This window comes from Protopterus annectens, chromosome 9.part0, assembly GCF_019279795.1.
Source record: "Protopterus annectens isolate FY-2018-M chromosome 9.part0, PAN1.0, whole genome shotgun sequence".
In the NCBI taxonomy this organism is placed as follows: Eukaryota; Metazoa; Chordata; order Ceratodontiformes; family Protopteridae; genus Protopterus; species Protopterus annectens.
In genome coordinates, this window is record NC_056743.1 from 630,126,504 (window position 1) to 630,143,379 (window position 16,876).

General features: G+C 37.5%; 1 protein-coding gene across 1 annotated transcript in view; it reads right to left on the reverse strand.

Moving 5' to 3' along the window:
- Nucleotides 1–16,876, reverse strand: part of NOTCH4 (notch receptor 4) — a 563,400-nt gene that overhangs the window by 210,131 nt on the left and 336,393 nt on the right. Inside the window, exon 18 of the mRNA XM_044083199.1 lies at nt 11,503–11,704. Coding sequence (XP_043939134.1) covers nt 11,503–11,704 — 202 coding nt within the window. The remainder of the gene's footprint in view (nt 1–11,502; nt 11,705–16,876) is intronic.

Genomic DNA, 16,876 nt, shown 5'->3' on the forward strand with positions numbered 1-16,876 from the left:
AGAAGGACGCATGGATCATGCCATCCCCAGCAAAACCAAGACTCACTCCCCTAAGAGAAGGAAACCAGTCTGGCGGACCCCTGCCATAAACAGGTTATACAATAAAGGAGGAAACTAGTTCAGAAAAAAAGCAAATCCCAAGAAGAAAAGACATCCCCTGATCAATATCAGTAAGAAACTAAGGTCCCTCATGAAATCATCCAAGGCTAACTTCGAAAGAAAAATAGCTAAGGATTCAAAAGATAACCGCAAAGCCTTCTTTAGCTATGTTAAGAATCTAAGTGGCAACTCACAGATATGCTCTGAGCTAGTGCAAAATAGCACAAAATATACTGAACCCACTGATATTGCCAACATCCTGGCAGATAGATTCAGTGCAAACTTCACCCCCTCTCACCCCCAAAAGGGCCCACAACAATACCGGAAAAGTGTAGTGTCCCGGAAATCACAGAAGCACAGGTGAAAACAGCCCTTTCAAAAGCCAAAAACACAGCATCAATAGGGCCAGATGGTGTCCCAGGATGCGTCTTACACGAACTACAAAAAAAACTCAGCCTCACCTAAACACGCTGTTCAACCTCAGCCTGTCCACAGGCTACGTGCCCACAGAATGGTGCACAGCAATGGTTATTCTGTTCCACAAAGGAGGGGCCACAACTGACCCTGGTAACTGTCGCCCCATAAGCCTGACTAGCCTGGTCTGCAAGACTATGGAGCACATCATCATGGAACTCATTAACAAAGACATTGGGAACCTCCAAACACTTGACCTGACCTAGTCTGGCTTTGTTAAGGGCAAATCATGCCTACTAAACCTGGTTGACTTCTTTGAGACAGTCGCCAAGGTCATAGACGAGGGAAAGGTGGTTCACACAACCTACCTACACCATTCCTCACTTAGGTATTATAGAAGAGCTCACCAGCCTGAACATAAGCCCCAACGTCACAAGATGCGTTGCCAACTGGCTTACAGACAGAACTCACGTGGTAAGAATAGCAGGCTCCAGGTCCAACTCTAGATCAGTCACAAGTGGTGTCCCACAAGGCTCGGTCCTGGGACCCCTACTGTTCGGTATATACTTCTCAGAAGTACAGGCAAACACAGGAGGACTATGGCTAACCAAGTTCGCCGATGACTGCAAACTGGGAGCCATAATTGACTCTCCGGCTGACATGGATATCTGCCAAAAAGGCCTTACTGAGATGGACACAGTGTCAAAGTCATGGCCTCAAGCTAAATGCCAAAAAATGCATAGTCATCCCATTTGGGAACAACAAAATACCCACGAATTACCACATAGGTGGTAGCCCCCTTAATACAGAAGAGGTAATAAGAGATCTGGGGACCTAGGTAGATAGTAATCTCTCCTTTGACAATCATATTTCCAAAGTAGTTAGGAAATCCTTCTATGTGGCCCATCTAATTACTAAAGGGTTTGCATCTAGAAATAAAGAGGTTATAATGCCCCTCTACTCGTCATTCATCAGACTCATAATAGCATACAATGCCCCATTTGGGATGTACCTCACATGACACTTCCAACAGCTGGAAAGACCACAAAAGTACCTCATCAAGAGGATTACTGGCCTCAAATATATGTCCTATGCAGACTGACTGAAAAAACTCCGGCTGTACTCAGTGGCATATCGCTTACTCAGAGGTGATCTCTGCCTGACTTACAAAGCCATGTCCAACTCAAAATTGATGGACATGCTCCACCTAAAGAAATCCAAGTCACTGAAAGCCACATGCTCTAGTGAGCTAAACCTCGCCACAACAATAAACAGAACATGCTAGAGGGATAGATTCCTGTCACAGAGACGACTCATGCTTTGGAACAAAATTCCTATTTACATTAGACATAGCCCTATATTAACACTCTTCAAGAGAAACCTTGACGAGTGGATGGGTAACAGAAAATACACCCCTGGGATCACTTCATTGGCTCTGCTTGACAGAGGCTCAGTTAATTAATCAATGGGGTGCGAAGGCCGACACACTCTGGCTAGGCTTAAAAATGCCCTCGGACAGATAGCCTAGTACCTACCTATGAAAATCTTTTTCTACTGAAAATCTGAGGACAACATCACTTCATGAAAACAGGTTGTTAACTATAGCAAGTGTTTTGTTCATTTGTAGCAAGCAGTTTGCTACAGTTAAAAGGACAAAGATGTTTTTCAAATAAAATCTGAGCACTGTAGTGCTCCATGCAGATAGAGTATAAAATGCAGCAACTGTTTGCTACAGTTTAAAATAATTATTTTTTTCACTAAACTATGTGGAAGGATGGTCAGGGTCAGGTCACATAAATGGGACCTGAATATCTGGGGCAGGAAGAAGGGGTAGGGCATGTCATACATCTGGCCACCTGTTTTTTTTTTTTTTGGTCTTCACTTCTTGAAGAGCTGGGGTGGCCACAGGGTGGGTGGATTGGGCACTGTCCTCATATCTGGAGGAACCATACCATCCTGCAAGTTTTAGAGAAATCCTTGATTTTTTCTTTTTTTTTTTGCTCCTCACTTGAACAGCTGGGAGGTGGGGGTGCAAGTTTGTGGCACTGGCACAGGGAGCTGGTTGAAAAGCTATGCTTATGTATCTCACTGAACATATGAAATAATTAGAAAGACCTCAAAGGTTCCTAACCAAAAAGTTTACAAGCCTAAAGTCAGTGAGCTATCAGTTATTAGAGCGAGCTATCAGCTCTATCACTTTATTCTTTGTCTTACAGACTTTTTAAAGGCGGTCTCTGTCTCACTTACTGCTCCATGAGAGACGTAATTTTCCTGGACCTTCTGTAACTTTGCAAGTGCAGTATTCCCATCAATACTAGAACCAGGGACCTAAATCATTGCCAGTAGGTAAATAAAATGCAGTGGCTGGACAGATTTACAATCCATCACTTCTCAAACCTCAAGATGTTCAGTAGTGCAACTTACTTTCTTCCTTTAAATATAAATCTAGATGACTGGATAGGTATCCATACATTTACTCTGGGACTGACTGGTATGACCCTCTGGAATAAGGGCATATGGCCTGAGGGAGGGTAATGATTAAGTACACAGAAGACTCAGTGGCCTTGGAATATGTATGAATCTGTAAAATGACTGGCATTTTCTCTTTGTTTTACATGCTCTCCAACCAGGAACATCAGGAGGTGAGTTTTTTCAGTGTTTTTATTTGGGACACCCAAACCTATTCTGGCCCACCTGTTTTCTGTATTAATTATATCCTTCACTTCATGATCCTCATGACTGCATTCCTAGATACTCCCCAGGCTTGTGACTCTGAGGAAAATCTAGGCTTAGTCAAGAGGCTGAGACTGAGCTATTCACCTATAAGGGTGGTGGTACATAAGGCATTGTACACTCCCACTGGTGTTTCCTGATATGATCATCTGTTACCCCCTACCAAGTTTATAACTGTGAGGCTCTTTCTAGCCTTGGCTAGGTAGCAACTCATCTGAAGTATCTGAATTATTCCCCTCTCCCTGTCTGGTTCTTCTAAATGCATGTCTGTTCTTGAATTCAACTTTTTAGCAGTTACAAAACATACCCTACAAGCATAATGCCAGAAGATACCCAGACACTCCAAAATCAGTCTGCTAGCATCAGCCGGGATGAACATTTGTTGTATAGTATTTTCCATTAAACTGTGAAATCTATTGCAGAAAAAATAATAAACCAAACCCCTGTAATATATTGCATTGTTTTGAATCACTGAAATGTATGCTCACATAACTATGCTTGACATTTCTCAATACAAATCCTGTCACACTTAGAGGAAAACATTTAAAACAACAACAGTTTACTTGGATGCAGTATTAAACCATGTCTAGTGCCATGCCTCATATGTGTATCAATTGTTATTTATTTATTTTATTTTCATTTTGTGAACTGGGATAGGGTGCTGATCAAAGTATGGCCATTTGCAGGCTCACCCTGAGCTATTTTCAGTACTAACAACAAAAATATCAACATCAAACAAAAATAATTGATTAACAACACTGAAACAATCGTGAAAAGATAGACTTTTATCAGTTCAGGTTGTATTCGATAGTGACAACAAGGTGTCCAAATTGAAATAAGTAAAAAACAATTATACAATTATTTAATACTAAAAACAATAATGTCAAAGTCAGACTTGAGTAATTATGCAGCAACAATATACTCAAATGCACACATAGGCTGTGTTACAAAAAGTCATAGTTAGAAGTAGGAATTAACAACAAGAAATATATATCTTTATATAAGATGGAAAAAATTCTGCAAAAGAGGTGTCCGGTGGCAGCATGGAGGAGAACAGAAAAAAGAGAAGAGAGAAGTGTATAGATGAGGTGGTTGTTTAAGTGATGTGATATGTCCTTCAGTGAGTAATGCATGCTACCTTCCTCTTGTCTTACGGCATGGAGAAATCATGTTAGCCCAACAGCTCACAGGCTGATCAAAACTTCCATGTTGGTGTCCTGGATATATACTACACATCTGGATATTCCTTCTTTCTTTGCACTGTAAGTGAGCCTAAAACCAATCTTAAATATACATCCCCTTCTCATATGACTGAGAAGAGAAAAAAGGAATGCAAAGCATGTAGTGTGTAATGACTGATTTTAGAGCAGAATAGCATGGCTAGTTCATAATGATCAATGTTAGGGAAGAGTGCCATGGCAGAGTAGAGCACTGTGGTAATTTTATAATGGCAGATGTTAAGAGTATAGTGCTGTTGTCTGTACATAATGATTGATGTTACAGCAAAGTGCTGTGTTCAGTACATAATGACTGATATTAGGATAGAGTACTGTAGTGTGTCCAAAATGACTGATGTTAGGACAGAATGCTGTGATTAGTGCATTTAGGCTGATACTATAGTAGAGTGCCATGGGTTGTGTATGACCACTGATATTACAGCAAAATGCTGTTATCTGTGCATAACTGATGTTGTAGCTACGGGTCTATATTATCTAATTGAAGAGGCATTACAGTGACCCTTAAAGAGCAAAGCAGCAGTTAAGCAAACGGCCAAATCGGCAATTATTTTCCTAGGGAAAAAAATCGCTTGGCCATCAGCGTGAATTTGCCTCTTTCCCCACTGTAGTGCAATCTCAGAGTTGGTATATTTAGTTAGGGGGGGGATTGGGGGTCAAAACCCCCCATGATGTTTCGTTTTTAGCCGAATCATTGATATTTTTTCCCTAGGAAAAAAATCACTGATTTGGCTGTTCACGTAATTGGCAGTTTGCTCTTTAGATGTCGATGAAGAGGCATTCGCTGTAATGCCTCTTCGATTATATAATATATACCCCTAGCTACACACCATGATCAGTGCATAATGACTGATATAGCAAAATTGTCATGGCTTATGCATAATGACTAATCTTACAACAAAGTGCTGTGGTTAGTGTATAATGCATGATGTTAGAGCAGAGTATCATGGCTTCTTTGTTTTTTTTTTGAATTTCTCCAAATGCTTTAAGTTTCTAATACCATGACAGGAATGGACCCCTGTCAGTCCTTGATGTTAGCCAAGAATGCTCTTCTCAGCTCGCACAATATAACTAGAATTACTGCTTTCAGCAGTTCATACAAGGATACATGCACTAGGAACATATTTAAGAAGTATTTTAAATCCTTTTTAAGTAGACTTTTTGCTTCTGCTACTATTGGCACTGTATGGGTATTTTTCTTCCTCATGCTCTCATTTCTGCTTGTAAATCATGGTATTTTATGACTTTGTGATTCACAGTACACAAGACACCATAATCACTGGGTTTTCTTGCACCTGTTTTATTATGATTACTGGGTAATCTCATGTGATCAGAATAGTGTTGACAATGCTTTATGGTTCATGTTTCCATTTTTTCTTAGCTGCTTGTATACTGAAGCGTTTGCACAATACCTAATGTAACCTTTTTGCCACATAATTGTGCCTTTCTGTAAGGTTATGAGTATATCACACCCAACAAAATGCTGTATGGCTGTTTCCAGTTGTGTATTACAGAACCTGCATGTATCCATTTCTCCCACTTTTTCAACACACTTTGTAAACCAATGTGCACATAGCTCATTATTTTGGGACAGCATTATCCTTAACCACTCCTGCATTAAATCTTGGTCAACATGTGAGTGTTGTTGCCACTATATTTATCTTTCATATTTCTTCCCTTTTCTTCTGTTTGTTGTCTTTATATTTCTTCTTTTGCTTTTGACACTTTCAGTTGCTGTCTGATTCTTGTCTACTTCAGGTTTGGTTTTCATTTATACTTCTTTCCTTTCCAAAAAGCTTCTGCTAAACTAAACAAAGATGTTATCTTAGATTTCTTCTTTTCATGAATTACAACTTTCGCTATGTTTGGATCTGATGAGGTTAGCAGATATGTATGAAGTGCTACAAATGCGGACCTATACATGTAGTTAGTTTCAAGGAGACCCATACCTCTGTCAGACTGAGGGATATACAGTCTTTGTATGTACTGTTTTATATAGCATTTGATAAGCACAAAGCATTTTATCTAGTGTTCATGCCCATTGGATTTAATGCTGTTTGGGGCCAGTCAATCACTGCACATTGTAAGAGAGTGCAGGAAGACCAAATTGATTTATAGCTTGGATTTCCTTCCTAGATGTCAAAGCATTTTTCAAAATTAGCTTTAGTCTTCAGAAGTATTCCTTGCTAAGCTTTATTCTTGTTTGTTCACGACTTATTGCTAACGCTTCATCTATTCCCAAATATATGTATATTCTTTCTTGTTCAAGTTCCTTTATATCACATTTCTGTCCCAAGCTGATATTTTCTTGGTGCTGCAGTTTTTGTGTTTTAAATGTTGATTTACACATTTATCAAGACTAAATGCCATTCTTATATAATCCGAGAAAGTTTTAAGCATTTATAGATGCGTTTTCAGATCCTCATCTGATAAACGATATAATTTTAAATTAGTCACAAAAAGTAGATGAAGTATCTGTAAACAAGGGTGATTTCTGGAAGGTTAGCTGTAACCCTATCCTGATCTATTAAGTAAACCACCTAACTGACTAAGAGTAAGACAAACAGCAGTGGTAGCAAAGAATCATCCTGGATTATTTGCTTTTAATTTTTATTTCTGAGATGATTACTTGTCCTTTGTCACGGCTTAGTTGTGAAGTGGTTTGAAACTGTTTCATAGTCAGTGCAACTGAATTGAACAATGTAGGGTGTATTATTCATTCATTTATTATTTTTTAACATTTGTTTACCAGAAAAGTCTGACTTGGAATGAGCCAATTTTCAGGGGAGACCCAGGGGAAAAATGCTCCAGACACGTCTTTGTAGCATGGGAGGAAACAAGTAAAAAATTTGTTAAGAAAAAGAAAAAAAAAAAAAAAGAGAGAGACTATGTTGATCTTAAAGTTTGATACTATGAGCCCTAGGGGCTTGAATCAGGAATGCACATGGAAAAGTCTGCTTTAAGAGAATTATGTGAATTTTAATTGAACGATTGCTTTTTATGTGATTTAGTTGTTGTATCTTTCGGCTTTTTCCCGGTTAGGGGTCGCCACAGCGGAACTCCGGTCCGCTAATGATTGGCAGTAGATTTTTACGTACCGAGTTGCCAGCCCTGATGCACAACCTTCAACGAAGGTACGCCTATTCACGCATGTCTCCACACAGAAGACGCTTTGACTGAGAATCGAACAGGACAACGTCTTATTGTGAGACGACAACGCTACCGGAGCACCACCACTGCAGTAATTGAGTATATAAGGATGAATTGAAACATGTGTATGTGTACTCTGTTAAAGGCTTTTTTTTTAGCCAAGGCATTAGAGAAATACAGATATTTGTGGATTTTATTAAACAAAATTAGTTTTGGATCGCTGGTTTGCTAAGGGTGGTATTTGTGTATGCGCGGAAACAAGATCAGCCAGAGGAGACCCACATGAATGCAGGGAGGACATGCAGACTCCACACAGAAGGCACCCCAGCCAATAACTGAACCGGAGAACCTCTTGCTGTGAAGTAACAACGCAAACCTCTGTACCTCTATGAACCACTGTACTACTGCGTATCTTATACACCTGTAAGCATTCCTTTAGCCATGAATGAGAAATGCTCTTAAATGCTTTTTTTGTAATATGTCCATGACATACTTAGATTCTTCCCCTTTTTTACAGCTCTCTATTATGACCTTATTAAACAATAGCTGATCCTTTTTTCCATATGATCTTAAATTTTTTTTTGTAATCCATCCATGCAATACTTAGATTCTTTCAGTTTTTTACAGCTCTCTATTATGACCCTGTTTAACAATAGTTGATCCTTTGTTCTATATGACTTTCTTTTATTACTTTTTTGCTCTATTGCCATGATTGAATTTTGTCTGCATCATTCTAGAATATAAATTTATATAATGTCAGAGGGCAATTTACTCGACTATAGTTCTTAGGATGGACTGCAATTTCACATTTAAGGAAGAGTATTTTTTCCTGTTGTTAGGTTAGAGTCTGCTTGGGATTTAGATATAAGTAATTTTTACTCAGGGCTAATTCTTTGTGCAAATATGTTAATAACTTTAACCAGAAGTTAGGTACTGTACATGTATATGGGGTTTCCTTTTACATGCTTTTATTAATTTTGTCTCAGTTTCTCTGTCAGTTACTTCATGTGATTTCATATTCTATATACCTCTCAACCTCTTAATGCAAGAAATCTGAACAAAGCAAAACAATGAGAAGACAAAAGCCCCAAATCAGGGACACATTTTAAATATTGCTTTTATAAACATAGCAAGTTACCAAAACAACAATTTTTTATTAGCATGCATTTTCTAAAGGATATGAAGTTTGAAACTCGTATGTGCTTATTTAGTGACTTTAGTCCTTAGTGATTTGTAGAAAACAACACATTTTATGAGCGATAGCACAATATGAAGCAAAAATCTGGATATTCACCAAAATACTGAAGAGGTGAAAGGTATGCCTTTATGTTAGAGCTTCTTACAGATTCCTTTAATTCTTCTATCTATTCAGCATCTTTTTATGTTTAACAGGATCTTAATAAATGCTTCTCTAAAACATACCTAACCCTTCTTCTTTTTGATGGTGTTTCTCGTCTTTTTGCTTTGCTTCCCAGTTATCTATAAAGCCTTTTTGCATCATCAATGGATAGCTTATTTTGTACATCTCCTTTATATTTATTTGCATACTTTTTAAGTTTTTCTGCATGTGCTAAAACTTTTAGTTTATTATAGGAAATGGTTTATGATAAATCCTGGTCTATTTTCATATACCATATTTTTCAAAGAATTGTGGATGATCTGTTCCCTTTCTGCATTTCAGTAACAGTGATGCTTCTTGTCTTAGTTGTCATACAGCTTTCTCTAGTCGATGCTCCCATGGTGGCGTTCTACTCATTCCCTAACTATATATCATAGTTATTTCTGTTATATGGCATGAATTTTTTTTAAGTAGTCCTTTTTACTGTGTTCGTCTGTTTTACCAGTCTTCTAAGATTTTGGTTCATATTTACTTTTTGTAATATACATTTTTATGGAGCACAATAAGTGTATCCAACTTGATTAAATCTATCACGTCTTCCTTTGAATATTTCTTCTGGACTCAGATCATCTTCTATGTTTCTTGCTGTTTCTATTGCAATTCTAGCCTGACTTTCACGTGAGCCTTCTACAGAAGGTTCCAGAACATTGCCCTGTGACATAATTTCTTCAGATGTTTCCAGCCCCACGTGTTGCTCCTCTGTCTGGGGCCTCATTGACCATTATTTTGCAATATTCCCAGAATTTCTTTTATTTCCTTCTTTCTTTCCTGTGTAATTCTAACAGGACTTATGCACGAGTCTATACCAAAGGCACCAGCACATTACTCTGTGGCATATTTGCTTCAGATGCATTCTGCTGTATCTGTTGCAACTCCATTGGAAGACTCATTGGTCCATTATGTTGTGATATTGCCTGCATTGGAGGTTCCACACTAAATCCTTTTGAGACTTCAGGGATACCACGGAGATTACTTGTGTTTTGTGTTTCTTTTTTTGCATACTAGTAACAATGTTTAATTTCTTTCTTGTCCCCAGTAGCTCACTTTATTGCTTTTATTGTGGACTAGTTTTGTCTATCACAGGAGGGACACCCTACCCCTGAGCCTGCCCTAACCTTGTAATAGGAATGTTTTATGCTCTGAGGATTCTACACTGTCTTTTCCGGTTCTGGCACCAGTCTGTACACCAGGAGTAGGCATCTTTTTATATCTTGGGACCTGTGCACCCAAGCTTCTTTCTTTTCTTTGTGATCTACCTTTCTCTATAATATGTAAAATACAGTCTAAATATCAGTGTCTTCATGGTGAGATTTTGTAAAGACAGGATCTACCATGTGAAGGTATTCACCAAGACTTGAGTGTGAATTCAGTTCTAGCAATACTACTCCTCTTTTCTTGCTGATTCAGCCTCTCCCTTTGAAGCCCCCATGGTTGATGCATAATGGTGGATGTTCCAAGTGAGTGTAGCAGTCAGTGTGTAACGAAGAATGTTAGACCAGACTTCTATGGTTTGTGTGTACAATGTTCGATAGTAGAGCAGAATGCCATAGTATGTAGATAATGACTGATGGCAGAGCAGAGTGCTGTGGTTTGTGCATTATTACTGATGTTTTGCATAGTGCCATGGTTCGTGCATAGTTATTGATGCTATTGCAAAATGCTGTGCTTTATGCATAATGACTGTTGTTAGAGCAGACTGCCATGGTGTGTGCATAATAACTGATGTTACAGCAGAATGCAGCGGTCACTACATAATGACTGATGTTAGAGCAGAGTTTCAGGACAGAGTACAGAACACATACCTTCAACTCAGGAACAACTCTGGAAAGATTTACCATTTGCACTGGATCCATGGTGTGCGACCAAGAAAACGTTCATCCCTTTTCAGATGTGACTTCTTCATAGCTTTATTTTATTGAGCATATTTGTACAAAAGTAACATAGCACATACATCTGAGGAACCACCTAATTTCTTATAAAGTGTCAATGTGACATGTTTAACTCAATTAACCTTAGAATGTCTTACAGTAACCTTGAGGCACATGATCTTCCAACATTAAAGTCTTGTGGTGGGAATCATAAGGTACTTACAATATGCCTAAGTCACGCTCTGCAATACAGGTGTGCAAAGTGGATTTATTCAGAAGCATAGTGATGTTCTGCTTTATGAATCCTGCTTACTGATCACATGCCATCCAAACATGAATGTAAACCATCAGCATCATTCGTAACAAACAGTAATTTTATCAGTAGTATGATATAATCAAGAGCTGGTTTCATTTCCGTTATTAATACATACATACCTATCTAGATCTGTGCTAAGTGGCTGTTTGAGATTTTCTGTCTTTGCTTGGGCTGGCACCCCCATTTATAATGTTTATTCTGAACGGTATCACAAAAAAAAGTCTCACTGCTATGACTCCTCCTTTGAAGTTACTGTGTATATAATTACTTTGTACCACATTTTCTTACCTGGCAGTTTGTCCCAGAATATCCTAAAGGACAGCTGCAATGGTAGGAACCAACCTTATCCAGACAAGTGCCACCATTAAGACAGGGCTCTGAACTGCATTCATTGATATCATGTTGGCAATGGCTTCCAATGAAACCCGCTGGGCAAATGCAGGAGTAATTAGCAATTCCATCCACACATGTTCCTGTGTTTAGACAGGAGCTAGAGGACACAAACACAAATTTCCCAAATGTTAAAACAAGCAAACTAAAAGAAAAAAGTAGAAAAAGCACCAGAAACTGTGCATTTCTTCACCTCTATATTTCATGAGATATTATCTATTTGTTTGTCTGACCATGTATCTTCCCAAAACGATCAAACTATCTATGCTGAATGACACACATCCTAGTCAAGAATACATAAATATACTTGCATATACAAAGAATAGGTTCAGTCCCTGATGCAACCACATTGCAAAGGCTCAGTTTCTGCTTTAATATGTGACTTTAATAATATTTGTAAAAAGGAAAATATGACATGAATACATACTGTAAATAAATATTAACATCGAAACCTGACATTTTGACATATATTCAGTTTAGAATTAACTTGACAATAACAGCAAAATAGCAAATAGCAAAATAGAAAATAATAGCAAATAAAGTTCATTAAAAGAGAAATGTTTTTGTGAGGCGGTGGGAATGGGTGTTAAGGAAAAGTTTATTTCTATAATATTTTGATATAAGCAGGTATGATACAGGCTATCTCCAGCAAGGTAAAGTTATGAGTGAAGCCAGGAGTACTATAACCCCTTCACTGAAATGATGCTTTATCTAAGCTGTTTTCTTTTCAGTGTATTTTATCACATATATTCTGTGTATGCAGTATGTGTGAACTTTTACTTTACTTATTAACAAGTTGCAATGATTATGGTGGGTATAGATGAATTTTAAGAGGGTTGATGACATGCTATGGCTGTAGATAAATCTTTGATGAAGAATCAGACATGAAGACAAACTTTTTTTGTCATGCCAATAGTGCAGATAAAAATAATTCTCCAAAGTTTGCTAAATGGGGTAATGATGCCTGACAAAGGAAGAAATGAAAGGAGGAGAAATGGAAAGAAGAGATAACAGGTAAAGCTAGAATGTTAAGGGTGTAGGTGGGGCTATCCAGGTGAGGTGCATGAATATAGCCAGTATTGTTTAGGTATTGCTTTTGTTGAGATTTGAAAATATGTCGTTAATGTATTTGTCTGATCTTGAGAGGGATAGAGGTGCAGATTTTTGAGTCATAGAGTACAGAGAATAGCTAACATAATTATTGCAGTAGGTAAGTTCTGGCTATGGAGTGCTGAGTGGAATCAGCCTAGTTTATTTATTTATTTTTTTTGTGGACTGCAGAAGGTGATGGACAGATTTTAGTTTTTCATCGAATAGAACACCTAGTAGCTTAGTTTGTGTTACTGTTTGTATTTTGGTGTTGTTAGATAAAAAGATATGAAAATATTATTTTAGTTCTGTGAATGTTTTAGGAGTAAAGAGCAGTAGTTTGGTTTTGTGAAACTGGGAATTGTTTAGCTGGGATTCTATTACTGAGAAAGAGAATTGGTTGAGTTCTTGGAGTTTGGATAGGATAGGACTGAGCAGATGAGGGCTGAGTCATCTGCATATTGCACAATAGATGCCATGCTTGTGACATAATGGAGTTTGTGAATATGTTGAATAGAAGTTGACCCAATATTGATCCTTGTGGAACACCTACCATAACTGAGAGAGGTGGAGAGAGGTAATTTCATTTAAGATGTTTAAGAAGATTTTGTTAAACTGAGTGACTGTATTATCCAGGGGTATATTTTAGTATATTCCAATTACAGAGTTTAAGTGATGAGATGAAGTCCTCCTTGTTAAAGTTTGACATGTTTCTTACTTGGTTGTACATTGTAGTCTTGTTAACAGTAGGGCATTATCTTACCTTTTTAATTTCTCCAAGTCTTTTGGATTTCTAATACCATGACGGGAATGGACCCCATTCTTAAGTCAAAGTGCGATTAAAGTTCATGAAGTTAGTATTGTTTCAATCTTTAATGTTAGCCAGAAGTGCTCTTTGCAGCACCCGCAATGTGCCCAGTTATGAGTCCTTCTGCAATTCGTATGGAATTACATGTATTGGTAACATATCTAAATACGATTGTAGATTCTGTTTTATAAGACACGGTGTTCCTACTACTATTGAAAGTGTCTGGGTACCTTTCTTCCACATTGTTCTCGTTTCTGCCTGCAAATCTTCATATTTTATGACTTTGTGTTTCTCTGTACGTAAGACACTGTAATCACTGGGAGTAGTGATTTAAATGATCAATGCTACTTTTATTTTCTTTTCATGGTTTTCTGGTTTTCTTCAATCTATCTTTTGAACTGTTGGTAATGGGTGATCCCATGTGATGTAGACTTCATATGTTGTGCTTTGTGGCTCATGTTTCCAGTGTTTTTCAACCACTTCAATACGATAATTTTTGCACAATCCCCACTGCAACAGTCTTGCCACATTATTATGCCTTTCAGTATACAGTTCTTCTGCCATTAGTATGTTACACCAGTAACGAGGTGTGCAACTGTTTCCAAATGTTTTACAAAATGTACATTTATCTGTTTCTCCCACATGTTCAATGGACTTTGTAAACCAACTTGTACATTGCCCACTATCCTGGGCTGCCAATATTAACCTTTCATCTTTCTGGTTTGAATTCACCTGTCCTTAACCATTCCTGCATTTGATCCTGATCAACATGAGGATCTTTCCAGAAGTTTTCTGTACTTGCAACTATACTTATTCATTTTCCACATTTCTTGTCTTTTCATCTGATCCTTCACCTTGTATTCTTTCTTTTGTTCTTTGGCACATTCAGTTGCTGCCTGATTTTTATCTACTTCTAGTTTGATTTCCATTCCTGCTTGATGCTAATATGCTTCTGCTAGATTAAGCAGAGAAGTCATCTTAGATTTATTCTCCTCATGTTTCAAAACTTTTACTATGTTTGGGTCTTGTGAGGTCAGCAGATATGTGTGCAGTCCCACGACTGCAGATCTATACATGTAATCAATTTCAAGGAGACCCATGCCTCATTTAGAATGGGGAATATATAATCTTGGTATGCACTGATTTTTATAAATCATTTGTTGAGTGTGCCCCATCCTTCTTGTTTTCCTGTCTAATATAGTCAACATGTTTTGGGGCCAGTCAATCACTCCAAAACTGTAAGTTAGGGCAGGAAAAGCAAATTGGTTTATAGCTTGAATTTTGTTCCTAGATGTCAGTGCTGTTTTCAGGATTAATTTAAGTCTTCTAAAGTATTCCTTACTAAGTTTTATTAACATTTGTTCATGTTTTATTGTTGATCCTTCATCAATTCCTAAATATTTATGCCTCTCACTTGCTCAAGTTCTTTTATATCACATTATTGTCCCAAACTGATATCTTCTTGGTGCTACAGTTTTCCTGCGTTAAAGGTTACTTTTGCACATTTATCAAGACCAAATTACATTCTTATATCATCTGAAAAAGTTTTGACTGCTTGCAGTTGTGCTTTCAGTTCCTCATCTTATGAGGTATGCAGTTCTAAATCATTGCCAAAGAGAAGATAAGAGGTCTTTATACTTTGTTGTTTTCTAGGAGCCAAATTATAGCCATGACCTAATCTGTTAAGTAGAGAGCTTATGGGTTAAGGGCAAGACAGAATAGCAGCGGTGATAGGGAGTCACCCTTTAATATCCCCCCCTTTGAATTTTTATCCCTGGAATAATAATTCGTCCTTCATCATGGCTTAATTTCAAAGTGGTCACTGTAATGTAGTTGATCAGTGTAGGTGTAGGGTGTATCTTTGCATTTTTAAGCACTCTTTTATCCATGAATGTGGGATACTATCAAATGCTTTTTTGTAGTCAATCCATGCCATACTTAGATTCTTACCCTTTTTACAGTTCTCCATTATGACTTTATTTAAGAACAGATTATCCTTTGTTCCATATGACTTTCTTTTATTACCCTTTTATTCTATTGCCACGATTGAATTTTCTTCTAAATGACTATAAACTCTGCCGGCATCAATTCCAGTTATAGTTTATATGTCATCGGAAGGGAAGTTATTGGTCTACAATTTTTAGGGTAACTTGCAGGTTCACTCTTGAGTAGGAGCATTGTTTATCCTGTTGTTAACCAGGTTGGTGTATGTTCGGGGTGTGCATATAAATACTTCTTACTCAAGGCTAAATATTCGTGCAAAGCTTTTAATACTTTTAGCCAGAAGTTAGGTACTGCATCTGGGCCTGGGGTTTTCCAATTGGAGGCTTTTCTTATGTTTATCTCAATCTCTCTGGCCGTTATTTCATCCCATTTCATAACCTGTACCTTTGAACCACTTATTCTTTCTTTTACTTCTATCCATTTAGCATCTTTGTCATGTTCCACTGGATCTTCATATATATTTCTCCAAAATGTATCTATTTCTTCTTTTTAGGGTTGTCTTTCAATTCCTTTTGGCTTGTTTCCCAATTCTCTATAGAACTTTTTGGGGTAATCAATAAATTGCTTGTTTTGTACTTTTCCTTTATATTTATCTGTGTATCTTCTAAGTTTTTCTGCCTGTGCTGAGATTTTTAGTTTATTATTTGCAACAGTGCAAGATAGATCCTGATCCGTTATAATACTGCACATTGCTTTTATCACGTCTATCTTTGTGAGTATTTTTATTGATCTGTTCCCTCTTCTGTACTCTTCTAACAATGCCAATTCTTGTCTTAATTGCTTTATAGTTTTCCCTATTCGATACTTCCATGATGGTATTTAATTTCTCCCCTTTTTTTCCCCTTACCACCCTGTGTTCTTGTAGTAGAATTTTATCTGTTATTAATTTAGCTGCACAGTTATATATACTGTTTACTTCTGTTATATTGCATGGATCTCTATGGACAGCCCTAATTACTGTGTTCATTTGTTTTATCAAACTTCTGACGTTTTGGGTTTTAATGACCTTCTGCAGTCTATTTCTTTCATTGATCTTAATATGTCTATCTATTTCTATTAAATCAAGCAACTCTTCTCTTAGCTCATTTTTGTCTAAACTGAGGGCACATTTTTTGTTCTCCATTTCCTGTGGGCATTCTATAGAGAGTTCTAGAGCATCTTCATGTGGCATATTCTCTTCAATTTTATCCTGAGTCATCCATTGCTCTGTCATATGGGAACTCACTGGCCTATCACTCCTCAACATTGACTATGTCAGAGTTGCAACATTTTCCTGTTCCTTCCTGTGCTGTCCAGCTTCAAGTGAACATTTAAATTGGTTTCCTGTGGACGTCTCCAAAATATCTTCATATGGCCACTGCCCAGTTGCTT